The sequence below is a fragment of the Saimiri boliviensis genome, chromosome 11 (genome assembly GCF_048565385.1).
Source record: "Saimiri boliviensis isolate mSaiBol1 chromosome 11, mSaiBol1.pri, whole genome shotgun sequence".
Taxonomy (NCBI): domain Eukaryota; kingdom Metazoa; phylum Chordata; class Mammalia; order Primates; family Cebidae; genus Saimiri; species Saimiri boliviensis.
This window is the reverse complement of record NC_133459.1, coordinates 2,677,003-2,702,480: the sequence shown is the minus strand read 5'-3', so window position 1 is coordinate 2,702,480 and position 25,478 is coordinate 2,677,003. Positions and strand designations below refer to the sequence as shown.

Below are 25,478 nucleotides of genomic sequence, written 5' to 3'. Positions count from 1 at the left end.
GACAAAGTCAAGCTGGGAACTGCTTCAGGCAAACCGGCCTCCCATCTTACTCCTAAATAAGATAGGTACAGATAAATGTTTTTAAAGCTACACACCTCCCTCACTATTTGCCCACAAGGAAATTCCCTGTTGGGCCTCAAGATCTTTACTGAAAACAGTTCTGCTGAATTTCACCCTGGCAATGCAAACCGACAGCTTCCCTTCACAGGTGCGGGACGGGAAGGACTGAACTCCCAAGTCATCCCTCTGCTCACCTGGACAGATGCGTATCTGACTGCTTCCTGTGCTCTACTGCTGATGTAGAAATGCAGATTCAGGCCAGGCGCGGTGGCTCAAGCCTGTAATCCCAGCACTTTGGGAGGCCGAGGCGGGTGGATCACGAGGTCAAGAGATCGAGACCATCCTGGTCAACATGGTGAAACCCCGTCTCTACTAAGAATACAAAAAATTAGCTGGGCATGGTGGTGCGTGCCTGCAATCCCAGCTACTCAGGAGGCTGAGGCAGGAGAATTGCCTGAACCCAGGAGGCGGAGGCTGCGGTGAGCCGAGATCGCGCCATTGCACTCCAGCCTGGGTAACAAGAGCGAAACTCCGCCTCAAAAAAAAAAAAAAAATGCAGATTCAGTGAGCCAGACGAAAGCATAAGCAACTATTCCTCTACCCGCGTCTCACAGGTGATAAATTGTGTATCCAGTGAAAGGCTGATCAGAGACTGTGATCAAAGAATGCAACCTTCGATCTCTTCTCTACCTGTGACCTGGAAGCCGTCTCCTGGAACTGTCCTGTCTTTCTGGTACACTGTGCACGTGTTGATTGACAGCTCATGCCCCCGCTAAAATGTACAAAACCAAGCTGCACCCCAACTTCCCTGAGCACTGTCGTCAGGATCTCCTAGGGCAGTGACACTGGCGTGTCCTTAGCCTTGGCAAAATAAACTTTCTACATTTCTTTGAGTCCCGTCTGAGATGCTTTTGGGTTCACAACCCGCACCCTCACCCCCACCCGCGAGGACACCCGGCCGCTTGCCAGTACCTCCACGCAGGAGAGACCCCTCTCCTCCACGGCACGCGCGGTGGCACTCTAGCAGCCAGGCGTCTTCTCTATGGGTTTTTCCGGCGTAGACCGGAAGTTGCGCTCTCTGCCCCGGAAGCACCCTGGCGGGTGGGTGCCTGCCAGCCGCGGAGGCGCCATGGCGGCGGCGGCGGTGTCCGAGTCCTGGCCAGAGCTGGAGCTGGCTGAGCGGGAGCGGCGGCGGGAGCTGCTGCTGACGGGGCCTGGGCTGGAGGAGCGAGTGCGGGCGGCGGGTGGGCAGCTGCCGCCGCGGCTCTTCACTCTGCCGCTGCTGCACTACCTGGAAGTGAGCGGCTGCGGGAGCCTGCGCGCGCCGGGGCCGGGCCTGGCCCAGGGCCTGCCTCAGCTGCACAGCCTCGTGCTCCGGCGCAACGCGCTGGGGCCCGGCCTGAGCCCCGAGCTTGGGCCGCTGCCTGCCCTTCGGGTGCTCGACCTGTCGGGCAACGCGCTGGAGGCGCTGCCGCCGGGCCACGGCCTGGGCCCCGCCGAGCCGCCGGGCCTCCCGCAGCTGCAGAGCCTCAACCTCAGCGGCAACCGGCTGCGCGAGCTGCCCGCCGACCTGGCGCGGTGCGCCCCGCGCCTGCAGAGCCTCAACCTCACGGGGAATTGCCTGGACTCCTTCCCTGCCGAGCTCTTTCGCCCCGGCGCGCTGCCCCTGCTCAGCGAACTGGCGGCCGCCGACAACTGCCTCCGAGAACTCAGCCCCGACATCGCCCACCTGGCCTCGCTCAAGGTCAGCGGGGGCTGCCCGGGCGGGGCGGGATGGGGCCCTGGAGTAGCCCTGGAGAAGGAACCCCCCTCGGGGCCGAGTCCTTCCCAGTGACGCCCCGCCAGACGCTGGACCCAGGGAATTCCTACAAGGCTGAAGGGAGCCAGCTGCGGGGGCATCACCCCTGGGAAGCAGCCCCTGCCTCCCAACTCGCCCCACTCCTGGCCGCACCAACATACTAGGTGGCCTCTGAACTCCCCCGAATTCTGTTAACTGGACTTTTACATGTGGCACGCTCTTTTGTGATTTTTAGCAAGCTTGGTTCCTCCCTAGGTCAAGGGTACAGAGACCTGGTTTTTTGTTTTTTGTGTTTTTTTTTTTTTTTTTTTTTTTGCATGTAATACCTGTGAAGTGACTTGAGAGCGAGCCTTGTGGGGAAGGGGGCACCCTGGATTTTGCATAATGCCACATGCTGTGATCTCGAATATTATATCTTTCACGTCATCCCAGTAGCAGCTTTCCAAGGTAGGGGTGGTCGTTCCTGTTTTACAGAAAGCCAAAGAGCCTGCCCAGAGTCAGCAGCAAGGAACTTGGGTTTTTCTACAGACTGCATATTCCAGGGTCTGTTTACTGATTAGTCTTGCATCCCCAGGCCCCAGGATAATGCTTGGCCTATAAGGGTGCCGATTAAACCTATTGCCTAAAAGATGCGAGGGAAGCCATATGGCAGAACTGCGACCTCAATCCAGCCGGATGCTCCCTGCGTCTTCTCTTTTGCTTTCATCCATAAGGCAACCCTGCATTTCTTCCTCCATCTTTCATCTTTGAATTATGCAGACATTCACTTTAGCAGCTTACCTATGTGCTGTAGCAATTACTCAAGACATTACAACTCATTTTTACAAGTAACGTATCTATATAAAGACAAACCCTGGCCGGGCGCGGTGACTCATGCCTGTAATTCCAGCACTTTGGGAAGCTGAGGTGAGTGAATGACTTGAGGTCGAGACCAGCCTGGCTGACGTGGTGAAACCCTGTCTCTGACCACTGGGTTCTTTTTGCCACTGCCCGGATAGAGCTGATTTATCAAGGCGGGGATTGCAGGAAAGTTTTACGCATGTAGAGCCAGCTGAAGGGGAGACTGGAGTTTATTATTCAGTCAGCTTCCCCCAAAATTCGAAAGTTTTTCAAGGATAGTTGGGGGTGGGAGGGTGACTAGGCAGTGGGTGCTTGCTGCTGATTGGTTGAGGTGCAGTCATGGGCTGTGGGAAATGTTCCTCCTGCTCAGTGAGTCACCTGTGGGTGGGGCCACAGGAGCTCTTTCTGGTTTCACGTAGAGCCATTGCTCAGACATGCCAAAACCTGAAAAGACATTTCAGAAGGCCAATCTTAGGTTCTACAGTAGAGATATATTATCTGCAGGAATAACTCGGCAAGTCGCATATCTTATGACCTCCAGAATAATGGTTGGTTGTCATTTATGTCTACCCCTTAGCAGAATTCAGGCTCCTCTGTCCGGGCTTGGTGGACTCATTAGCTTTACAAAGGCAGTTAAGTTTTAGGGAAGGGCTGTTATTTAAACTGTAAATGTCTCCCAAAGTTAGCTGGGCCTAAGCCCAGGAATAATTAAACGTAGTTTGAAGGGCAAAGTGCAGTGGCTCACGTCTGTAATCCCACCACTTTGGGAAGCTGAAGCAGGCGGATCACTTGAGGTTGGGAGTTTGAGACCATCCTGACCAACAGGGAGAAACCCTGTCTCTACTACAAATACAAAATTAGCCGGATGTGGTCTGGAGGCTGAGGCAGGAGAATCGCTTGAACTCGGGAGGTAGAGGTTGTGGTGAGCTGAGATTGCGCCATTGCACTCAAGCCTGGGCAATAAGAGCAAAATTTCATCTCAAAAAAAAAGTAGTTTCTTTTTTTTTTTTTTTTTGTATAAAATCACTAAACTAAAAAATAAAAAAAATTACTAAACTAGACCAGGCATGGTGGCTCATGCCTGTAATCCCAACACGATGGGAGGCTGAGGCAGGAGGAGTGCCTGAGCCCAGAAGTTCAAGACCAGCTTGAGCAACACAGCAAGACCCTATCTACTTTTTTATACGTTTTTTTTTTTTTTTTTTTGAGACGGAGTTTCGCTCTTGTTACACAGGCTGGAGTGCAATGGCGCGATCTCGGCTCACCACAACCTCCACCTCCTGGGTTCAGGCAATTCTCCTGCCTCAGCCTCCTGAGTAGCTGGGATTACAGGCACGTGCCACCATGCCCAGCTAATTTTTTGTATTTTTAGTAGAGACGGGGTTTCACCATGTTGATCAGGATGGTCTCGATCTCTTGACCTCGTGATCCACCCGCCTCGGCCTCCCAAAGTGCTGGGATTACAGGCTTGAGCCACCGCGCCCGGCCTTTATACGTATATTTTTTAAAAATTGCTAAACTGTTAAAACTAAACCTAACTATTAAACTTTTTTTTTCTTTAAAAGTTTCACACTTCTCCATCTGACATTGTCATAATCTAAAAATTTAACCTCGCTTTGGTCATTCATTCTACCAGCCCTACCAGGCTCTGGGAAGACAAGAATGATTCAGAAAGTCAATGGAATAGTATATTCATGTGATGAAAAGCTCCTTGGCCAAGAACAACATTGTTTACCTTCTTACTGCAGTCTCAGTCTGTGATAAAAGAAGAGGAGGTACATGCCAGAGGGTTTAATCTTTTTTTTTTTTTTTTTAGAGAAAGAAAAAATAGTAAGAAAAAGAATAAAGAAGAGAAAGAGAAGGAGGAAGAGGGAGAGAGAATGGGGGTATTGCTTTATTTGCCCGGGCTAGAATGCAGTCTAAATATGGGTATGCCTATAATTATGCTTAATAATGGAGACATGAAAGAAAATGAGGGAAGAGAATAACAAACGAGGAGCCAACCAACATTTCATTTAAACTTCTAAGTTGATATGAGGTGGTATTAATAAGAGTATATTTTGTGTATTTAAAGTGGAGAGTTCTATAAATGTTAATTAAGTTTACTTGTTGCAGATCAGAGTTCAAGTCCTGGATATCGTTGTTAATTTTCTGTCTCATTAATCTGTCTAATATTAATGTTGAAGTCTCCCACTGTTATTGTGTGGGAGTCTAAGTCTCTTTATAAGTCTTGTATGTCTGGGTATTCCTGTATTGGGTGAGTATATATTTAGGATCTTTAGTTCTTCTTCTTGTTGCGTTGATTCTTTTATCATTATGTAATGTCTTTCTTTGCTTCTTTTGATCTTAGTTACTTTAACGACTATTTTATCAGAGTCAAAAATTGTAACTTCTGCTTTTTATTTATTTATTTTTGCTCTCCGTTTGGTTGGCAAATCTTTCTCCATCCCTTTGTTTTGAGTCTTTGTATATCCTTACGTGTGAGATGGGTCTGAATGCAGCGTACCAGTGGGTTTTAGTTTTTTATCCAAATTGCCTATCTGTTTTTGGATTGGGGGATTTAGTCATTTAAATTTAGAATTAATAATGATATATGTGAGTTTAATACTGCCATTTAATATTTGCTGGCTGTTTTGCCCATTAGTTGATGTAAGTTCTTCATTATATTGATACTCTTTACTTTTTGGTATTTTTTTAGAAAGGCTGATACTGTTTGTTCCTTTCTATGTGTAGTGGTTCTTTCAGAAGCTCTTGTAAAGCAGGCCTGGTGGTGATGAAATCTCTGAGTGCTTGCTTGTTCACAAAAAACTTTATTTTTCCTTCACTTATGAAGCTTAGTTTGGCTGGATGTGAAATTCTTGGTTGAAAGTTCTTTTCTTTAAGGATGTTGAATATTGGTCCCCGCTCTCTTCTGGCTTGTAGGATTTCTGCTGAGAGATCTGCTGTAAGTCTGATAGGCTTCCCTTTGTGGGTAACCTGACCTTTCTCTCTAGCTGCCCTTAATATTTTCTCCTTCATTTCAACCCTGGTGAGTCTGACGATTATGTGCCTTGGAGTTGCTCTTCTTGAGGAATATCTTTGTGGTGTTCTCTGTATTACCTGGAGTTGAATATTAACCTGCCTTACTAGATTGGGAAAATTTTCCTGAATAATATCCTGAAGCGTATTTTCCAGCTTGGATTCATTCTCTTCCTCACTTTCAGGTACACCTATCAAGCGTAGAGTAGGTCTTTTCACATAGTCCCATATTTCTTGGAGACTTTGCTCGTTCCGTTTTATCCTTTTTTCTCTGATCTTATCTTCTCTTTTTATTTCACTGAGTTGGTCTTCGACCTCTGATATCCTTTCTTCTGCTTGATCAATTCGGCTGTTAAAAATTGTGCATACTTCACGAAGTTCTCGTATTGTGTTTTTCAGCTCCATCAATTCACTTATATTCCTCTCTAACTTGTGTATTCTTGTTAACATTTCGTCAAACCTTTTTTCAAAGTTCTTAGTTTCTTTGGATTGTGTTAGAACAAGTTCTTTTAATTCACAGAAGTTTCTTATTATCCACATTTTGAAGCCTGCTTCTGTAATTGGAACACACTCGTTCTCCATCAAGCCTTGTTCCGTTGCTGATGAGGAACTGTGATCCCCTGCTGAGGGAGAGGCGTTCTGATCTTGGGTATTCTCGGCCTTTTTTGGCTGTTTTCTTCCCTTCATTATAAATTTATCCATCTGTGGTCTTTGTATTTACCGTCTTTGTAATTGGGTTTCTGAGTGGACGTCCAACTTGTTGATTGTCAGCGTCGAAATCTGAGCAACCCACTGTGCCGACTGAACAGCGGTGTTAAGATTGATGGTGCTGTTCTGACTCTGCACCAAGAACCGACGCTCCAAGGCGCCGGCAAAACCGCCTCGCCAGTCACAAGAGTCGCGCTGGCGACCCGTGGGGCTCCTCCGCTGGGAATCTCCTGGTGCGTGAGCAACAAGAATTCATGTGAAGGTGTGGCGTCCTCTCGTTCTTTGCGCTTTCACTGGGAGCTACAATCCCGAGCTGCTAGCGATCAGCCATCTTGGATCTCTCTCCAAAAGTAGTTTCAAGGCTAAATATGGAGATTGGTTAGATCAGATCTTTCACTGCTGTAAATTTCTCCCTGTTAGTTTTTGCAAAGATGGTTTCAGTGGCACTTTCCTTGGTCCGTGGGGCGGGAGGCAGCCCTCTAGGACTAAGGTGTGATGTTCGGTATAAGGCTGTCTCCTCCCACCTTTCCACCTGAAAGATTTGTGGTTTTCCAGAATATTGATGTCCTAGATGTGTATCTTCACATCGTGCCTTGCATCATGTACGTGTTCAGTCAGTTTCAGTATTTATTTTCAAATTCATAGAAGTCTTTTCAGTATTCAGGTTTTTAAGATGTGTTGCATACAGCCCTCTGTAGCACCTGCCCAATAAAGAAGTACTTATGGTGCCCAAAACGATGTCATTCAAGTTTACTAGATGCCAAAAGAGGTGGCCAGCTTCTCTTTCTCCTGGGCCATTCTGTTTATCAGTTTGAGGCTTCCAGCGGCTATCAGGAGGGTCATGCAAGCGCTATTGGAATCCCTTGTTGGACTCGGATGTCTTTTGGGGGTCTTTCTGAGGAATGGCTACCAGAACTGTGCCCAGCAATGTAGCTAAACACACTGGAGTTTTGCACACAAAGGCAAATGCATTTGCTGTCCGTCCTGGTGCTGCGGGGAGACAGGGCAGTGTGGAAAACAAGAAAACGGAGCTCAGAAGGCAGGCTGGGTGCAGTGTCATGCCTGGCATCCCAACCCTCCAGGAGGCTAAGACGGGAGGGTCACTTGAGCCTGGGAGTTTAAGAGGAGCCTGGACAACATGGCGAAAACCTGTCTCTACAAAAAATACAAAAATTAGCTGGGTGTGGTGGTGTGCACCTGTGGTCCCAGCTACTCAGGAGGCTGAGGTGGGACAGTCACTTGAACCCGGGAGGTTGAGGCTGCAGTGAGCTATGATCACACCACTGCATTCCAGCCTGGGCAACAAAGAAAGGAGAGAGAGAGAGAGAGAGAGGAGGAGGAGAGGAGGAGAGGGAGAGGGGAGCGGGGGGAGAGAGAGAGAGAGAAAGAGAGAAAGAGAAGAAACATAAGCATGGGCTGCAGTTCTGCCCTTTGAAGGCTCTGAAGACAGGAGGGTAACGCAGTACAAGAAGAGGGAGAGAGATGGGGAGGAGGTGCTGGTCATCGTGACTGCTTGACTCCGAAACCACGAGGCTCAAAGTAGCAGCGGCCCTGCCCTGTTTGCTGGCTCTGCGGGACAGTAGACAGTGCAGCTGTTGCTGTTGGTTGCTCATGTGGCTGTGCTCATGTGGCATGGGCTCAGGGCTGGGCTGCCGGGGGTGGGTGGCTTCTCCGAATGTCCTGTCGGGACCTCTCCCTCCCCTTCTTCCGCAGGGCTTAGGGCTCCTCGGCACAAAAGCAGCAGCTGCCAGCCCTTCTTGAGGCTTCCACCTGAGCTTGCCTCCTGCCTCTTTCCTGCGCTCCAAGGTTAACTGGGTGCAAGCCGGGCTCCGCTCACCGGGAGGACTGGCTCTTCAGGGGCCACCAGAATAACAACACAGATACTTCTGCCGTCCTTTCCCACGGAGGGGCGAGACTGCAAATGGAAGCAGCTCGACCTGATTCCTAGTGCCCATCCCCACCCCCTCTCCCCAGGGAGCGCCTGCTGGACCTGCAGTGCGAAGGCCCTGATCCTCTTTCCTTCCAGCCACTGAGGATGAGGCCTCTGCTGTCCTTTGGCCTCACGAGGAGCTCTGCCTGCGTGGCAGCCTGGCTTCCCCAGCATCCTGGCTTCAGAGCCATGAGGCTGGCTGAGACCCAAGAGCACCGGCTGGGCCTCCCTGGCCGCATCCCGCTGCTGTGGTCCGTGGGGCTCAGCTGCCGGCGCTGTGGTGAGCCGAGGATGGGGGCGCGTCACCCCTTTCCTGCCTGCGTCGTCAGTGGCCATCACTCAGGCCCGTGGTGCTGTCCATGTGGGAATGGCAGAGGGATGGATGGGACAGATGCTACCTGAACAGCTGAAGTGGGCAGGACGGTGCCTTGGTAAAGACGTCCTTTCAGGTCCTGGGCCACTCCCCTCCTGAGGTCAACCTGCACAGGGGAGTTCAGCGTCAACGTGAGCCCTCCTGAAGCCAAGTGCTCTCCCCAGCTTCTGAGTTTCTCAGTGGCTGCTGCGGGGAGTGGGGCTCCCTTGGGCTGGTGCTCCTTGTTGGGTTGGTTGATGTCAGCCCCTCCCGGCCATGAAGATAGGAAGGGTCCTTCCCCGGGCGCAGGTCCCCTGCAAAAGCTATGGGTCTGGAAGGCAGCCCGTGCGTCAGGCCAGAGTCACACAGGCCTTACATTGCTGCCATCAGCTTGGCCACCATAGGAGTGGTGTTTCCTGCGGAAGAGTACCAACTCTGGGGGACAGGTGATGGCAGTTCGTCCCCCAGCCGCCCCATGTCACCCATCCTCCCCAAAGCCAGTGTGCGTCTCTCATGCTGCCCACTTGCTCCGTCACACAATTGAAAACTGATGTTACCCTCATCCCACCCTTTGTATGTGAAACCTCTGGCTTCATTTCCTGCTGAGGCTGCCACTGGGTGCCCAGCGATGGGCAGAGGGGCCAGCATGTGACCTTGTCAGCGGGGCCTCACTTTTCTGACAAGGACTCTCCCACATCTGCAGCTTTGCACCTCACCCCAGCTGGTGACTCTCCTGCCCTCCTCGCTCTCCGTCCCCACCTTCCCTTCCTGTCGCCCCGCTCCCCACAGTGCCTCCAGGCGGGTCCTGAGCTGCTCAGATGCCCTTTCTCTGGTGATCTTTGCCTGGAAGGAAGACCCTTCTCCCAGTGCCTGTCGTCATCCTTTCGGGGATGCAGGGCTGAGGGCCCCACAGGGTCGTGGGGTGTCCCTTAGGCTGTGCTGAGGCGCAGGATCCGAGAAATAAAGAGACAGGACACAGAAGTACAAGGAAAACACAAGGCCACGCCACCTATAAGTGGAGTCAGGCGAGGCCTTCAATGTCCAGAAGCGTGAGTATTTATTGTGTATAGGTTAGGGGGCAGGGCAGTGAGTGAAGTCATCTTTAAGGATAGTGATAGGGTCATGAGCAATAAAACAAGGGATTCACCCCCATTAGGTCACCTAGGCCAGGAGGTGGACAGTGCGAAGCAAGGGGTCCATTTCCATTAGGTCACTGAGGCATGGAGGTGGACAGCGTGCAGCAAGGGGTCCATTCCCATTAGGTCATCGAGGCAAGGGCCATGTGCAGTAAGGGGTCCACCCCCATTAGGTCACCGAGGCATGGAGGTGGGCCATGTGCAGTGAAGAGGGTGCAGTGTGCAATACCTCTATCTATGGGCAAGCTACTTCTAAGATTTTTAGGAGGATGCTTTAAGTCACACAGCAGTGACAGAGCTGTCAGGGTCTATGGCAGCTTCCAGTGGGTTCTATGGGAAGATGCTTTTTGAGCAGGGCAGTAACAAGAGCTGATAAAGTTCACAGTCACCAAGGTGCGATTGCCAGTCTGAGGGCAGCCTTCCACAAGAACTGGAGCGAGGTCCTACAGCTCCTTTATCGGGAGGAGTGGCTCTCGCCCCAGGCCTGCCATACAGCGGGTATCTTTACGACACTGAGCGCGGCCGCCTGGGCCATGGATTCTTGTGCTGGTCTAACTGTCTTCCCTTAAACCATGCCTAAAAAATATCATGTGTGTGTGTCTGTGTGTGTAAATAACTGAGTAGTAACACTATAAACTGAGAGATTCTCCAAGCCCTAATTCTATAAACTAATATATGATTATATAAAGGATTATATAAAAGGAAATCACTGAGTAATAACACTATAAACTGAGATATTCTTCACTAATTGTGCCAGGATTCTGCTTAGCTCTCCTTCCTCCTTACCTATATGGGGGGTTACCCACAGGAGGCTCTTGCAGGCTGCAGCTGAACCTGGCTGTTGCTGCTCTGGGGCCCCACCTGCCTCCTTTGCCTCTGCTGCTGCTCCTGGGTCTTAAGGAGCTTGCTGTTTGTCGGTGGAGGCAGACGCTCCCCTGTGTGTTTGCAGGGAGTAAGGAGGTTTCACTTCAGGGGAACTTTCAAGCTTTTTAACCAAGTGCCGTCAGGGCAGCGCAGAAACCCACAGAGCAGAGTCGCAGACGCCCTCGTCCCCGACCTTTCAACTCGAGAGCTTCCCGTGGTCTCTGCCAGGCGGGCTGCACCCTGGGCTGGTGGCCCAGGCTGGTTCTGATGCTGGAGCCAGGGCTCCGCCGGGGAGGTGGGTAGGAGCCCTAGAAGCCTGGGCTCATGGCTGTGCTGTTCCTGGTGCCGCAGGCTGGCGACAGCATTGGGGATGCCGCTTCTGGTACTTGACAAGGCCACCTGGATTCCAGGGGGGGATTGGCTCCTGTCCCATGTGGACCGGAAGGGAGGTCTGGGCCGGAGCCACCAATCCAACCTGTCTACGCCAGCCCAGCCCGGCATTGCCCATCCTGCCTTGCCTGGAGAAGCACACCATGGTGGCAGTTGTGTTAGAGCCAATGGACCCGAGGCTCAGGTAGTGCTCAGCAGCTGGGGTTGGTCTCAGCCCCGGCCTCACGTCCTTCCCCAGCAGGTGCCACTGCTGCTTAGACTGCCGCTTCTCCTGGAGGGCGCGGTCCCTTTACACACACCGGTCCTGCTTTACTGTTAGGCTGTCCACGTCTTCCCTGGGTCTCTGCTGTCCCTAAGGGAACTAACTCATCCAGTGCACCCTCCCGCGTCCGAGCCACGCCGCCCTTCCCGCCCCTGAGCACCTCCCCCATTTCTGAGCCATCCCTCCCTTCCTGCTTCTGAGCAGCTTGATTGCTTGAGCCGGAGGATTCCAGCAGGTTCCTTTTTCATTTCCTTCATAACCTGGGGCTTGAGAAACTCCATCACCCCTGCCCTCCATGCCAGGCGAAGCAGAAGGTGTCCTCTGGGTAATCAGCCCCTCCCGTCTCTGTTCAGGGTCAGTCAAGTCCTATCCCACTTGTCTCCTCCACATCCAGTGTGGCTAGGACTCATCGGCCACACCGACCAAGGGTGACTGCTGGCTTCCAGGGTGCCTCGTGCTGTTGCCTCCTCCCTGGGGCAGAGCTGGCACCCAGGCTGCCAGAGACCCCTGAGGGTCACGTTTCGCATCCTGAGCAGGGTCCTCCAGCCCTCGAGGAGCCTGGGACAGAAGGGCTTGCTCCCAGAGCCTGCCCCACCGCCTGGCGAGGCTGCCCAGCCAGGAAGGAGGAGAGCCGAGGCGGCTGGGCCCCTTTTGCCTGAACCCGCAGCAGCAACCTCACGTTGGAGAAGTGGCTGCCCTTGCATGCACGTTTCCTGCCCTGCCCATACCCTGGAAAAGATGTCCTAAGAGTGTCAGGTGCCACTGTGCCCCTTCCATCCTTTCAGTGAGGTCAGCTGCACGTTTTGCCAAAGTCTGATCAATTCTGGTCACAAAAAGTGCTTTCTGGTGGGCCATGGGGCTTCCTGGGTATCTCTGTGGCACACAGTGGTGGCCCAGTGCACCCGTCCTGAGTCAGATGAAGGCTGAGAACCCATTGCCATTAAAGTCGGCTTTACCCTTTCCTTCCTGCGGCATGAACTGTGAGAGCGCTGTGTGTGCTATTGCTGGCAACTTTGTACTTCAGTATGAGGAAGGAGAATGCTTTTAGAGATTTTGCTGTATTTTTTTTTTTTTTAGCTCATGTAATTTTTTTAAAAACCACCACTTTGGGGAACCTGCTTCTCACCTGAGTAGTCCTGGCGAGTTCCTGGCATGAGTTCACATTTCACAGCCAGACGTCCCTTGTCACTTTTCTGTTCTCTAACCTGATGATTGATCTGCTGTAGTTGTTACTCAAAGAGGGTGACATGTTTGAATCAGAAGCTTTTGCAGAGATCACTGTTAACATGGCTGACGCCTTTCCTTCAGAGAGGCTCCTTGGCTGATGCCTTTGAGGTGGGGGTGCCAAGCTGGGGAAGCGACTCAGAGATGAGTAACTGTGGCTGCCCTGGGATGCGCCCCCGCAGACAGGCTCCTGGTGGCCCTTGTGAGTGAGGAGTGCTGTCCCTGCCTCTGGAGCGTGACCTTGGGCTCTGACGCGTCCCTGTTTCTCTTTGCAGACGCTGGACCTCTCCAACAACCAGCTGAGCGAGATCCCTGCAGAGCTTGCGGACTGCCCCAAGCTCAAGGAGATCAATTTCCGCGGGAACAAGCTGAGGGACAAGCGCCTGGAGAAGATGGTCAGCGGCTGCCAGACCAGGTCCATCCTGGAGTACCTGCGTGTCGGAGGCCGCGGTGGCGGAAAGGGCAAGGGCCGTGCCGAGGGCTCGGAGAAGGAGGAGAGCCGGAGGAAGAGGAGGGAGAGGAAGCAGAGGCGGGAGGGCGGCGACGGGGAGGACCAGGACGTGGGAGACGCCGGCCGGCTGCTGCTTAGGGTCCTGCACGTCTCCGAGAACCCCACGCCTCTGACAGTCAGAGTGAGCCCCGAGGTCCGGGACGTGCGGCCCTACATCGTGGGTGCCGTGGTGCGAGGCATGGACCTGCAGCCAGGGAATGCGCTCAAGCGCTTCCTCACCATGCAGGTGGGTGCCGTGGGGCCCTCAGGTGACGGGGACACGGGTGTGGGACACCGCAAGCTGGGATGCATCCTGGAGTGAGCATGTCCGAAGGAGCAGCAGTGGAATATGGGGCCTCGCCAGGTGTCTGTGTGCCTCAGTTTCCTCAGCTCCTAAGCAGGAATAGAGCAGCTTCTGGCCCAGGTGTTGCTGAGGAAGGGGTGAGGCCTCTGCCTTCTGGGAGGTGGGTGTCCCCAGCATGGAGATGGCCTCTTCACAGATGCCTGCAGCCTGGCCTGGGCCCGCTCACTGGCCCTGTCCCTCACTCCTCCACATAGAGCATTAACGGTTTATCCTAATTTTTTTTTAAGGAGTCGCACTGTGTCCCAGGCTGGATGGAGTGCAGCGGCGCAATCTAAGCTCACTACAGCTCTGCCTCCCGGGTTCAAGCGATTCTCCTGCCCCAGCCTCCCGAGCAGCTGGGATTACAGGTGTCTGCCATCAGATCTGGTTAATTTTTTTGTATTTTTAATAGGGTTTCACCATGTTGGCCAGGCTGGTCTCAAACTCCTGACCTCGAGTGATCCGCCTGCCTCAGCCTCCCAAAGTGCTGAGATTACAGGTGTGAGCCACCTTGCCCGGCCTGTCCTAATTTTTGGATAGCTTTATTGCAGTTGAAAATTAGGGTTCCATCCAGGCATGATGGCTCATGCCTGTAATCCCAGCACTTCGGGAGGCTGAGGCGGGTGGATCGCCTGAGGTCAGGAGTTCGAGACCAGCCTGGCCAACATGGTGAAACCCCGTCTCTACTAAAAATACAAAAATTAGCGGGCATGGTGGCAGGTACCTGTAATCCCAGCTACTGGGCAGACTGAGGCAGGAGAAGCGCGTGAACCTGGAAGGCGGAGGTTGCAGTGAGTTGAGATTGTGCCATTGCACTCCAGCCTGGGCAACAAGAGCAAGACTCCATCTCAAAAAAAAAAAAAAAAAAGAAAAGAAAAAGAAAATCAGGTTCCTTGATGTTCTGATATTTTGGTGGGCTTTCTGACGTCCAAAGTAAGTCGTACGTTTTGTTTCATGTAAGATGGTATTAAAATTGTCAGCTCCTGCCAGCACATTCTTCTGTGAATTTTTAGGGTTTGGCAAAACTAACTTCCCAGTTTGTTGTTTTTCTGTGATATCCGACCAACTTTTAAGATAAAAACCACACCTGTGCCTAGGGGAAAGTCCCATGCACCCCGTAGAGGCAGAGACAGCGTGTGCAGCCCGAGAGTGACTGTCGTGGGGGTCTTTCTGCCCGCAGTTGAGGAAGGAAGCGAACAGGCACCTCAGCCAGGGTTTTAGAAGCTGAAGCTCGGCTTTTATTTACATTTTAGTTCGAAATGAGTTCTTTGAAATCTCCAATATGGTGTCTAGAATTAGAGAAGGAAGAAGGTCTGCTGTTTGACAGGTTAAGGTCGTTTTCCTGATGGTGATTCCAGAGAGCGGGTGCCTGGCTGGCTGGGCGGAGAAGACTTGGAGGAGAGCCCCGTCTCGGAAAGAGGCGTGGTGGGGCTGTGAAGGCCGAGGGCTGGGAGGGTTTCCTGGTGCCCAGCCTGCCCGGCTGGGGGTGAAGCATGGATACCGTGCTGGGCTTCGGGGCGCAGGAGGCCTCGCTCACCGCTGCTCCTGTGTTACAGACCAAGCTCCACGAAGATCTCTGTGAGAAGAGGACAGCCGCCACCGTTGCCACCCACGAGCTCCGAGCCGTCCGAGGGCCCCTGCTGTACTGCGCCCGGCCCCCGCAGGACCTCAAGGTGCCGCCGCCCCCTTTCCCAGGCCTGCTCCAGGGCCTCCTTGGTGCCCTTCAAAGGGGCCGTGCTGATGCTGGAGCCCGAGCAGTTTCTTCAGAACTGCAAACACGGCCTGCTCTTGCAGAGACGTGAAATCATGAAACAGGCCGCATTTGCGGTTACACTCAGAGCGGTGCCCAGCCGTGAGAGGGCTCGGCAGAGCAGCGGTCGTGGGAAAGTAGTTTCCTTCACTTGCTCACTACCTTTTCATCAGAAATGTTGGTCTCTATTCTGACTGTAAAACGCTCTTCGCGGGGTTGGCAGTAGTGGGAGTTGCTGTGTCGTGGTGCCGTCCCTGGGCTATTCTGTGCAGTGCATGAGGTCCCTGCCGCTCAGCCTTTCTCTCCTCTGTTGGCCTTCTGAGGATGGTAGGTCTCCCGAGACACAGCCGTGCATGAGCTGGGGTTAAGGCGGAGGCCCGCTTCGGCAGGACTGGTGGGTTTGGGCGTCAGGTCTCCCTGGGACGCGGCAGACGGAACCCGCCTGTAGCTCCCTGCCTGTTGTAGAGATGAAGGAGGGCAGCAGTCGGGACGGCTTGTGGAGGCTTAAGGCCATAGTCGACAGGACGACGAGTTCTTTGGCTGGGACCGTTGTGGAGTTTGTGGGTTTCTGCCTGATAGATCGTCCCCTTGGGGCGGAAAGAAGCAAAGGCCAAGGACCTGGTTCGGCAGCTGCAACTGGAGGCCGAGGAGCAGCGGAAGCAGAAGAAGCGGCAGACGGTGTCGGGCCTGCACAGGTGGGCAGGGCGCCGCGGGAGGCGGGGCCGGCCAGGCATCACGGGGTGGCCTCCGCTGGTTAGTCTGTGCTCCTCAGGAACCACCTAATGCTCCCAGAACCTGAAGCTTCTGACGGGGTAAAAAGAAAAAAAGAAAATCTCTTTCCAAAGGAAAGGTAGTTAAAGCATTCTCATCTAGTTGGCCCCGATGTGAGGGGAAGTGGAGGCATCTGCGGAGGGAGGGGAAGGTGTTAGGAGCTGAGGGATTGGCCATGCCACAGGAGGCGGGTGGCGCTCGCATGGGATAGGATGGCATATAAAGCAGCCATCATCAGGAAAGGGGCGTAAACACCAGCCCAGCCCCCAGGCTGGATCGAGGTGGCCAATCGTAGGCGCAGTCCCACTGCTGATGAGCACTGGAGCTTTCTGTCCTGCTGTGTTTCTGGCCTGGGCTGGCTCCTCCTGGGGCAGCCTGGTGGTCCTCTGCCCCCAGGAGCTCCTCGTAGTGATGACAGGCTCACTGTAGACCCTCCATTGGCTCCGCACACCACAGCCAACCCCTCGGCCCCTGCAACCCTCCTGTCTCAGCCTCCTGAGTAGCTGGACCCCCATGCACATGCCACCACACCCTGCAAAGTATATCTTTTATAGTTAGGCCTGTCATTTGTCTCTTTCCACACAGATATCTTCACTTGCTGGATGGAAATGAAAATTACCCTTGTCTTGTGGATGCAGACGGTGATGTGATTTCCTTTCCACCAATAACCAACAGTGAGAAGACAAAGGTAGGGTGGCGTGGATGTGAGCATGGTGTGTCTTGTGGGCTGTGCCCTGCAGCATCAACACAAGTGCCTACTCCATCATCGGGTCTTATTGGTGCAGAAGAAAATGCAGCCCAGAGGGGACAAAGGGCCCTGGCTTCTCAGAGCTGCAGCTCACTGTTCACGCTGGGTGCTGCGTGGTGGCTGGGATGCTGCGAGCTGCAGTCCTCATCTCTGTAGGAAAGGAGTGGGCTTGGTGTATGTGGCACCATCTGCTTGATTGATCGAGACAAGTCTTGCTTTGTTGCCAAAATTGGTGTGCAGTGGCGAGATCATAGCTCACTGCAGCCCCAAACTGAAACTGTTGGGCTCAAGCAGTTCTCACACATCTGCCTCCTGAGTAGGGACCACAGGCGCGTGCTGCCACACCCGGCTAAATTTTGTATTATTTTTGTAGAGACGGGGTCTCACTGTGTTACCCAGGCTGGTCTTGAACTCCTGAGCTCAAGCGATCCTCCCACATCAACCTCACAAAGTGCTGGGTTTACAGGTGTGAGCCACAGTGCCTGGCCACACAGTTTTGTAGACTTTTCTTGGGAACAAATGTTGAGCTGCTGATGTCTACATTTGATAAGGGTTCTCTTCTGAAATCCTTTCTTTAAGGTGAAGAAAACGACTTCTGATGTGTTTTTGGAAGTGACAAGTGCCAGCAGCCTGCAGATCTGCAAGGATGTCATGGATGCCCTCGTTCTGGTGAGTGTGCGCTGGCTCCTCTGGAGAAGCGCTTTCCGAGGGGAACGGTGCCCTGCTCATTGCCTGCCCACCTGTCCTCGTTGCCTTTCTTGCTTACTGCAGTGGCTGGCGGCAGCATATCTTCCCTGGGTCACTTCTCATCCAGGTTAACAAGGTACTTTTCATTTGCAGAAAATGGCAGAAATGAACAAGTACACTTTCGAAAATAAAGAGGAAGGATCACTCTCAGATACCGAAGCTGATGTAGCTGCTGGACAACTTTCAGATCCCAGCACGAGTCCCAGTGCCGCAAAGAACGGGCCCTCCCCGCTGGTGGTGGAGCAGGTCCGGGTGGTGGACCTGGAGGGGAGCCTAAAGGTGGTGTACCCGTCCAAGGCCGACCTGGCTACTGCTCCTCCCCACGTGACTGTCGTGCGCTGACGCCAGGGCCCCCTGTCCAGCCTGTCCACATTCATTCGGCCTGTTTTACAGAGGTTTCTATGTGGCAATGCTGAATTATCCGTTATATTTTCACCTCAGCATTTTTAAAGATGTATGTATTCGTTGTTCTGTTTTTCCAGATGATTCTGTCGTAAAGTGATGCTACATTGTTGTTACAAGACCGACCTGATTTTACAGTCTTTTATGGAATTACTTAAATGTCAGAATTGACTGTTGGGAATGTTCTGAGTCACGTAGATATGTGGCAGGTGATTCTGAGAGCAAAGACACTACAGGCCTGCGCCACGTGACAGCATTTGGGTCAGGGACTGACACCTTCGTGACGGGCCACGATGTTCTCGTGGAGTGTTTGGAAACTTGGTGTGTGGCCTTGTAGATACGTAGGGGAAGTGACTGATGTTCAGTCATGCTGCTGGGACACTTGGCTTTCCATAGGAAAAACATATAAATCCACTACATGCACCATCGAGGCTGGCGTTAAGTCTGATTGCGCAGCAGCAGCTGAGCACATGGTGCTTGTGTCACTAAGTGATGCATGACTGTAACTGGAGCCTGGAAAATGGGAAACTGACCGATGTGCGTTTCCTCAGACAGCGCAGTCACTGGCTGTGACACAGCACCTGTTAGACCTGTCCTGCCGGCGTGCAGCTGGGGGTGTGCAAGGACGCTGGGTTTTCCAGCTTGTGGTGATCACAATCTATGGGAAAAGTGTTAATGTGACCTTAGAATTGATAGAACTGCTTCTCTTAATGCTGTTGGATTGCTCTGTGGGACAGACGGTAGCAGTAACCGGAGGACGCTTAGGTTTTTGAACCAGAAATCCTCGTTTACACACGGATGGGTCCTGGGTGCCTTCTCTTGTAGACGTTTCTGTTGTGAATGTCCAGGTCAGACCCCCATGTCCGTGTGTCTTCATGTGTGTCCAGGCACATGTGCCTGCACACTGCTCCCGGGAGTCAGTGTGCTTGGGTCATGAGGACCCGGCCAGCCGCCGCCATCTTTCACGGACCCTACTGCCTTACAGTCTGGCTGCCATGTGAGAAGCAGCCTCGTCAGCTTTACTGAATGACACCGTTTTTCTGTTCAGTGTCTCAGTTTCTTTGTAGAAATGACTGGCAGTTTGGGGGAGAATCTGAGCCCCACAACCCCTTTCATCAGAACCAGAGAGGCCCAGGGCCCTGTGTGCTGGGCAGACAAACAGCTGAGTGGCTCTTCAGAGCTTGTAGGACACACACAGGCCAGGTGGCCTTGAGACCTGGATCCACTTGTCTGGTCACTGCCAGGCTTCCTGTCTGGCCCACTGTGGGAGGAGGGGACTCCAGACAGGCTGAGGAAACGAGGCCCACACTCGGTGCCAGCTGGACGTGTCGCACGGCCCCTTCTAATTTCCTGCTGCTCTGGACAGTCAAGAGAGATGCCACAGTTGGCCCGGACCTGCACTACTAGAAGTCTGAGGCAGCTCAAGGCTTCCCCAGGCCAGGACTCTGCTGGAGCTCTGGGCTGGGGGCCCCAGAAAGTGGCTCTGAGAGGTGATTTGGGGATGCTGTGCAGAGGCTGTCCTTTCTCCGCGTGGCCCAGCCTGGGAGGGAGAGGTGCTGGAGCTGCCATCTTGGCTCCCAGGGACTTGGTGGCCACACTGTAGCACATCTGTCACCGGGTGGATGTGAACGAGGCTGTCATGTGCTGTGCCCTTTCCTGATGCGGCTTGTGATGCGTGAGGTGCTGGATATGTATTTAACTTGCAGGGGAGGTCTCTTTGATGTTTGCTTCACCCCACCCCCGACTCACTAATAAAAAGCACTGTACAAAAACCAGCTCCACTCCTGGCCCAGCAGATCCTTGCCCACCGCCATTGCCAGAGCCTGTTGATCCAAGTGTCACAGAGTTCTCTAGCACAGCGTGGCTTCCACATGGGGAGGCTGAGGGCCTGCTGTCCCTGCCCAGATCCTGTCAGCAGGGAGCACAGGGCACCTGTGGCTATCACAGGGAAGCCAGTGCCCTTGATCAGGGGTCCTGGGAACCGGCCCCACCTTGCTGGGCCCCTGCCTGGAGCACAAGGTGGCCCAGAGGTCTCGGGCTGCCTGGACCTCCCAGGTGCACGCTCAGCGGGGCCCAGGCCCCAGACGCACCCCAGCAGATCCTCCTGTTCATGACTCTCGGTGAGGCAGGGTCCTGTCTTACCCTCTCCCCAACTCTCCAGGGCCGTAAGGACACTGCCCAGCTCAGCCCAGGCCCATGACCCTGGGGGTCCTGGGGCCAGAGCTGCCATCTTCACCATGGCCACTTAGGGGGACAAGAGGTACACCCGAGACGCGGCTGTGCGTAACGAGTGCCTCCACTGAGCGCCCATGGGTGTCTGCCTGCAGCCTCCCTTGCTGGGGCAGGCACGGCTGCTGGCCGGAGCCCCTGGCTGATGATGCTGGGCCCCTGCCAGGGCGGGCCCAGACGTAGCCAGCCAGATCTGCCTGTGCCATCTGCTGCCGGCCCTGACAGGTGGGGAGAGCATTTGTGGGGTGCATGGGCAGCAGCAGCAGCAGCAGCACTAGGGCCACTTCCCCTCCTTTGCTGGAGAACTGGGGCAACCCCCATCCCCATCCTCCGCCCTCACCTGGCTCCTGGGCTGTACCAGTTCTTGGAGAGGCCCAGCCCCAGACCCCGATCGGAGTGCTGTCTTCTGGAGCCCATGCAGCCGAACTGCCTCTGCCACTCCCCCACAGTAGCCCCAGCGCGGTGTCGTCCTGTGTATCCAGGCTCCAGGGAGGGCACCAGCGGGCAGCTCCCCTGCCTCCTTGGAGTGGCAGGTCAGAGGGAGGGATCTCTTTTTTGGAGACTCCTGCTGAGATGCAGGCTGTCATGGCTGGGGCAGGCAGCAGACCACCCCTCAGCAGGCTCCCAGGAAAGCAGCATTGCTTCAGACCCCAACCCAGGACAGGCCCTTGGGCTTCTCTCGGGTCTGGAGCCAGGCACCGTGGGACAGCGTACAGTCCGCCATGCAGCTCCACCTGCAGACCTCAAGGGGACCTGCTCACCCCAAAGGTGGATGCTGTGGAGTCTGCCTCCCACCAAGACTGGCCCAGCCCCTCCCGTTTACCTGACTTAATGCATTTGGTGGGTCCTGGCCTGGAGAAGGCACGGCTTCATCCTTCTGATAACCTCATCTGGCCCCGTGGCCTCCCTTCTCTGTGCCCGTGAGGACAGTGGCTGCCTGTGTTTCCCACCCCCAGCCCTGGGGTGAGGACCCCTTTCCTAAGGGGAGGTTTCTGGCAAGGGTCTTTGGGGTCTTTTGTGGTAGGCGAGGGCTATGGCCTCACAGGGCGGGGAATGGGACTGAAATCCTTGGGGCACAGCTGAGGTCCAGCCACATCGTGGCCCCAGGCTGACCCAGTGTGCTTGTCAGAAGGCCCTGTTCGGAGGAGTGCATTCCCAGAGCCGCATGGGAGCGGCCTGCCCGCAGGGGAACAAGCCCTTCCCATAGCCTTTCTGGATGTCACACCTGTCCAGGCAACTATGGCAAAGGCTGGCACCCACCGTTTATTTAAGACACTGCCCCTGTGCACACGGTCTTGACCCACAAGGAGCACGTGGAGGGGTCAGGACCGTCCCTGGGGAGGGAGGGTAGACCTGGGTTCTCCCTGGCAACCGCCAGCCCCAAGAGGAAGAACTGTGCCCACTTTACTAAGGAAGACGTGGTGCATCTGGGACAAGGGCCAGGGCCCGCTTCCTGCTCTGCACAGGAAACCTGGGGCTGGGGTCTTAGTCCCCTAGGGAAGGGCGGGGGACACACAGCCCTTGTTGGAATCGGGACACACAGCCTTACAAAACCAGGAATCAGGCCCAGAGAAGCCGGGGGCCTGCCCAGGGCACACAGCTCTGCACAAGGCCCCCTCGGAGGGAAGCAGTGGGAGGGTCCTCCCTGGGGGGCTGCTAGGGAGGTGAGCAGTTTGCCTGCCAAAGAAACCCCTCATCCTGACCTTGACAAAGAAGGGGCTGGGCCCTGGGCCAGGGGAGGCTGTGGCTGGGGGCTCTGGGACCTGCATGTGTCCCGCAGCTCCTGCTGAGGCTGGGCCCAGGTCTCCCAGCTGCGTGTGCCCAGCTGTTTGTAGATTCTTTGAAGGACCGTGTGCCAGGTGTGTGTGCGCCCTCGTGTGGGGCCTGTGACAGCTGCGCACCTGGTGTCTTCGTGGGCCTGGGTGCTGGTGCCTGTGCCCTGTGCACTGTGTGTGCCACGGGGTCCATGTATACGGGTGCCTGCAGGCCTGCGCTCTCACACGTGCGCCGCCAGCCCCCGCCTGCTTGCGGGCAGCATTTATTTGCATTTGTGCACGTAGTAGCCGGTGAGGTAGCCCAGGATGAAGATGACCCAGAAGAGGGCCACACCGCCCAGCACCTTCATGGCGATGCCCAGCTTGCCCGAGCACAGCTTCTGGGAGATCCTGGGGTGAGAACCAACTGGAGGTGAGCCCCAGGCCAGGGCCACATGAGGGGCCCCCTAAGTGGACTGTGGCCATTGGGCCGGGTTGGGGGAGAGGCCTGGGCACTCAGGAGGCCACCCACCCCCACCCACAGCCAACCAGAGGGAAGCCCCAGGGCTGTGGTCTGCTGAGCTGCTGGACCATGAGCTCCCAGCTGGGACAGGGTGGAGGGTGACGGGGCTGGCGGCGGGGGTTAGTGCAGGTGACTCCGGAAGGAGGGACCAACCTGCTGGGGCTGCAGGCTGCCCTCAGGCCCCTCACCTGTGGCAGTATGAGGCCTCTTCTGTGCTGGACACGGAACGTGTGTCAGCCCCCAGGCTGACTCCGTCCCGGCTGCCGTCCTCCCACCTGCTGTAGTGAACGTGGCTCTCCTGTGGCTGCATGCTGCCAGGTTGCAGTGGGAGGGGCGGAGCCTTCACGATGGGGAGACTGAGGCAGGCTGTGAGTTCACTGTAAAGCACAGCTAGATGGAGGGTGCAGCCAAGACCCGCTCTGGGGCTGCTGCTGGGGGAGGGGCTGCCTGGGGTTAGGCGAAGGGGGCAGGTGGGGCACTGAGGGTTGGGGGCTGGCTCCCTCACTAGCTCTGTCACCTGACTTAACAGGTGACTTAGATGCAGAGTGGTTGAGTCACTTGCCCGGGGTAATGCCGGGAGGATGGGACCAAGCAGGAATTCCAACCCAGGGAGGCTGAAAGGCAGCCAAGCTCTGACCTCAAGAATGTGGGAGGCCAGAGTTTCCTTCCAGGGCGCTCCAGGGGCCTCTCTTCCCGGGTGCTTTTATCAGGGAGCCTGCACAGCCTGCCGCCCTCAAGAGACGAGGACACTGTGGCCCAACCCAGGCTGTAGCCCCTGATAATTGTTCCCCTCCGTAACCCTGCCTGATAAGGCTCCTGCTGACCTCTGGAAAGGCTGGTCGGGGCGTGGGGGTGGGGCAGGGCGGCAGGCTGGAGACGGCAGCTGGTACAGCTAGTCCAGTCCCTGTCTGGGAAGAATGCGTGGCTCACCCCAGGCAGTGGCAGCAGCTGTGTCCTTAGCCTGTGTGGGTTGCAGCTCCTCTACCACCCACACCTCTGGGAGGGCCAGGGTTTGGGGGATGCACTGAGCATGGGCCTGGGGTGGGTTCAAGGCCTCTGGGAGGCCCTACAGAGAGGACGGTCACGGGGCTCGGTGGCTGCCTGGAGGAGGAGAGGCCCAGCCCCAGCACTAGCTCCCTGCTGGGCTCCAGCTCCTGCAGGCCAGGGACTCATCTTTGCATGTCGGCACTCAGCTCGGTGGTGCCTGGCAGCCTAGGTGTCCAGAGAGGCAAGGAGACCGCAGGGACTGAGCAGGAACTCTGAGCACCAGTGCAGCTGCCCGGCAGGCCTGTGCCAGTCCCAGCTCTGGGCACCTCCTTTACTCTCTGGCCTCTGTTAGGACCTCCTGTTTACCTAAGGGGGCGCAGGGGTGGAGGGGACACCAGAAGTTGAGAACCCACCCAGGCTGTGGCATTTGGGGTTCGCTCTCTTGACTGTTGGGCCCCCAGTGTCCCCTCTGGGCATCTGGCCCCCAGGAGTGGGGTCCTCGAGCAGGCAGCGGCAGGCCCCTCACTTCTAGGGGCTGAGGCTATGCTGGGCCCCCGCCATTAGGGAAGGCTGACCCTCCTCTCAGGTCATTGACACAGAGGCCTAAAGGCACAGCAGCCACTCCCCTGCAAGAAACCAGCACAGAAACTCAAGCCCCGGGCATTTCTGAGACTCCTGGCATTTCCTGGTCTGCCCTTCCCCCAAAGTCCGGAGAGGCGGAGGGAGCCCGTGTCAAGCCATAAAGTGTGCCTTCGGTGGGAGCCCTGGCTACTGAATCTACTGGAGTTAGTTTGCTCTCCCGGAGCCTGTGGAGCTGTCAGCTGCCTACCCAAGGTTCACACCCTCTGGCCTGGTGAGCAGAATCCCAGTCTAGTCCCAGCAGCAGTGTGCCAGACCCAGGTGACAGCCACGACCAGGGTAAGACAAGCTTAATATCACCACCCCTGTGTTCCCAAGTCACCCAGCTGTGGGCCAAGAGCCAGGGTGCAGCAAGGGATGCGAGAGCCTTTGCTTCTGTGAAAGCAGCACAGCCTGGATGTGATGGCTGGAGCTGCAGCAGCCGCCTTGCGACCCCACATCCAGGCAGCATTAGTCCCGGGAGTGCTGAGTCTCCGTCCCCAGCAGCAGCCCACCACCTCCCAGCAGCGGCCTCTCTGTGGGAGGCGTCAAGCCCAGTGTGTTCAGGCCTGGGATCACGGGTTCGTCTTGCTGGCTGACATAGAATGTGCGGTTCCCAAGTCATCCGGGTGGACAAAGCCACCAGAGCCGGCCCTCGAGGCTGGCCTCCCTCCCTCACTCGGTCAACATCTGTTCACACTTCCCTGACAGTCACTGGTGTGGCGGCAGGAACCCATCAGGCCCTTCCTGCACTCTCAAACCTCCCAGGAGTTTGTGAGTGCAGGAAGGTCCTAGGCACACAGCGGTCCCCGCACAGACCTCTTCACCCCGCAGCGCCTCAGGGCCCCACACTTACCCGAGAACCTTGCCTGAGGACTGTGGCCTCAGGGAGTGGTCAGGGCCTGGCCAGCGGCCCGCACCTTCCAGCGAGGCAGGCCGTGGGCTGAGGTGCAGCAGAAGCCTCGAGCCTAAAAAAATAAGAAAGGTGACCGGAGGGGCGGCCTTGCTAGAGGCCGGGAAGGGAAAGTAGCCGGGGTCGGGGGTCCCCAATGGCCACCGAGAGCCGGGCACGCAGTTCCGGGTCTGGCCCCGCTCTGCGGGTTGGGCCGGGGTTGGGGGGGGTCAGTCCAGGGCACGGCCCCAGCCCCCCCCCAATTTTCAGCCAGCGAGGCCGTGCCCAGGCCCACCTCCCCACTGCGGCCGCACCGGGAAGCCGCAGGCCGGACCCCGCGCGCCTCACCTGCGTCCCCGCGTATCCCGGCTCCGCAGGGGTCGGGACTGGGCAAGGGACGAGGGCTGGGGCGGGGCCACGCGGGTAAGGGCTGGAGCCAGCCGCGGGAAGACGCCTGGTCTAGCGGGGCCGGGGGCGGGGCGAGGGCGGGGGCGGGGCGGGGCCGTGCGGGGAAGGGCTGGAGCCAGCGGCGGGAGGTGCCTTGTCCAGAGGGGCCGGGGCGGGCCCGGGGGCGGGGAGGGGGCGGGGCCTTACGGGGAAGGGCTGGAGCCAGAGGCGGGGGCGGGGCGGGGCGGGGCGGGG

General features: G+C 55.7%; 2 protein-coding genes across 3 annotated transcripts; one reads left to right on the top strand and one right to left on the bottom strand.

Annotated features, from left to right (window-relative positions):
• Nucleotides 1-1,151: 1,151 nt before the first annotated feature.
• Nucleotides 1,152-17,952, top strand: LRRC47 (leucine rich repeat containing 47). Its single transcript, XM_010350393.3, has 7 exons — nucleotides 1,152-1,804; nucleotides 12,858-13,319; nucleotides 14,972-15,088; nucleotides 15,745-15,860; nucleotides 16,522-16,624; nucleotides 17,264-17,353; nucleotides 17,525-17,952. Exons 1-7 carry the CDS (start codon nucleotides 1,190-1,192, stop codon nucleotides 17,771-17,773), a joined length of 1,752 nt encoding a protein of 583 aa, XP_010348695.2. The 5' UTR covers nucleotides 1,152-1,189; the 3' UTR covers nucleotides 17,774-17,952.
• On the bottom strand, nucleotides 14,631-25,305 carry SMIM1 (small integral membrane protein 1 (Vel blood group)). 2 transcript variants are annotated; one of them, XM_010350306.3, is made up of 4 exons: nucleotides 25,185-25,305; nucleotides 24,801-24,912; nucleotides 22,528-22,716; nucleotides 14,631-22,227 (listed from the first exon to the last, which is right to left on the bottom strand). In XM_010350306.3, exons 3-4 carry the CDS (start codon nucleotides 22,647-22,649, stop codon nucleotides 22,101-22,103), a joined length of 249 nt encoding a protein of 82 aa, XP_010348608.1. In that variant the 5' UTR covers nucleotides 22,650-22,716; nucleotides 24,801-24,912; nucleotides 25,185-25,305; the 3' UTR covers nucleotides 14,631-22,100. The 2 variants fall into 2 exon arrangements, with proteins under 2 accessions (XP_010348608.1, XP_010348606.1); XM_010350304.3 differs by lacking the exon at nucleotides 25,185-25,305 and adding an exon at nucleotides 23,164-23,247 and having other exon boundaries at nucleotides 24,801-24,862.
• Between the last annotated feature and the right edge of the window lie 173 nt (nucleotides 25,306-25,478).

Coding starts and splice junctions, on each gene's coding strand:
- LRRC47 (XM_010350393.3), top strand. CDS start 1,190: ATGGCGGCGGCGGCGGTGTCCGAGTCCTGGCCAGAGCTGGAGCTGGCT. Junction 15,089..15,744: donor GGCCCCCGCAGGACCTCAAG/GTGCCGCCGCCC, acceptor TCTGCCTGATAG/ATCGTCCCCTTGGGGCGGAA. Junction 15,861..16,521: donor ACGGTGTCGGGCCTGCACAG/GTGGGCAGGGCG, acceptor CTTTCCACACAG/ATATCTTCACTTGCTGGATG.
- SMIM1 (XM_010350306.3), bottom strand. CDS start 22,649: ATGCAGCCACAGGAGAGCCACGTTCACTACAGCAGGTGGGAGGACGGC. Junction 22,228..22,527: donor GAGGCCTCATACTGCCACAG/GTGAGGGGCCTG, acceptor TTCTCACCCCAG/GATCTCCCAGAAGCTGTGCT.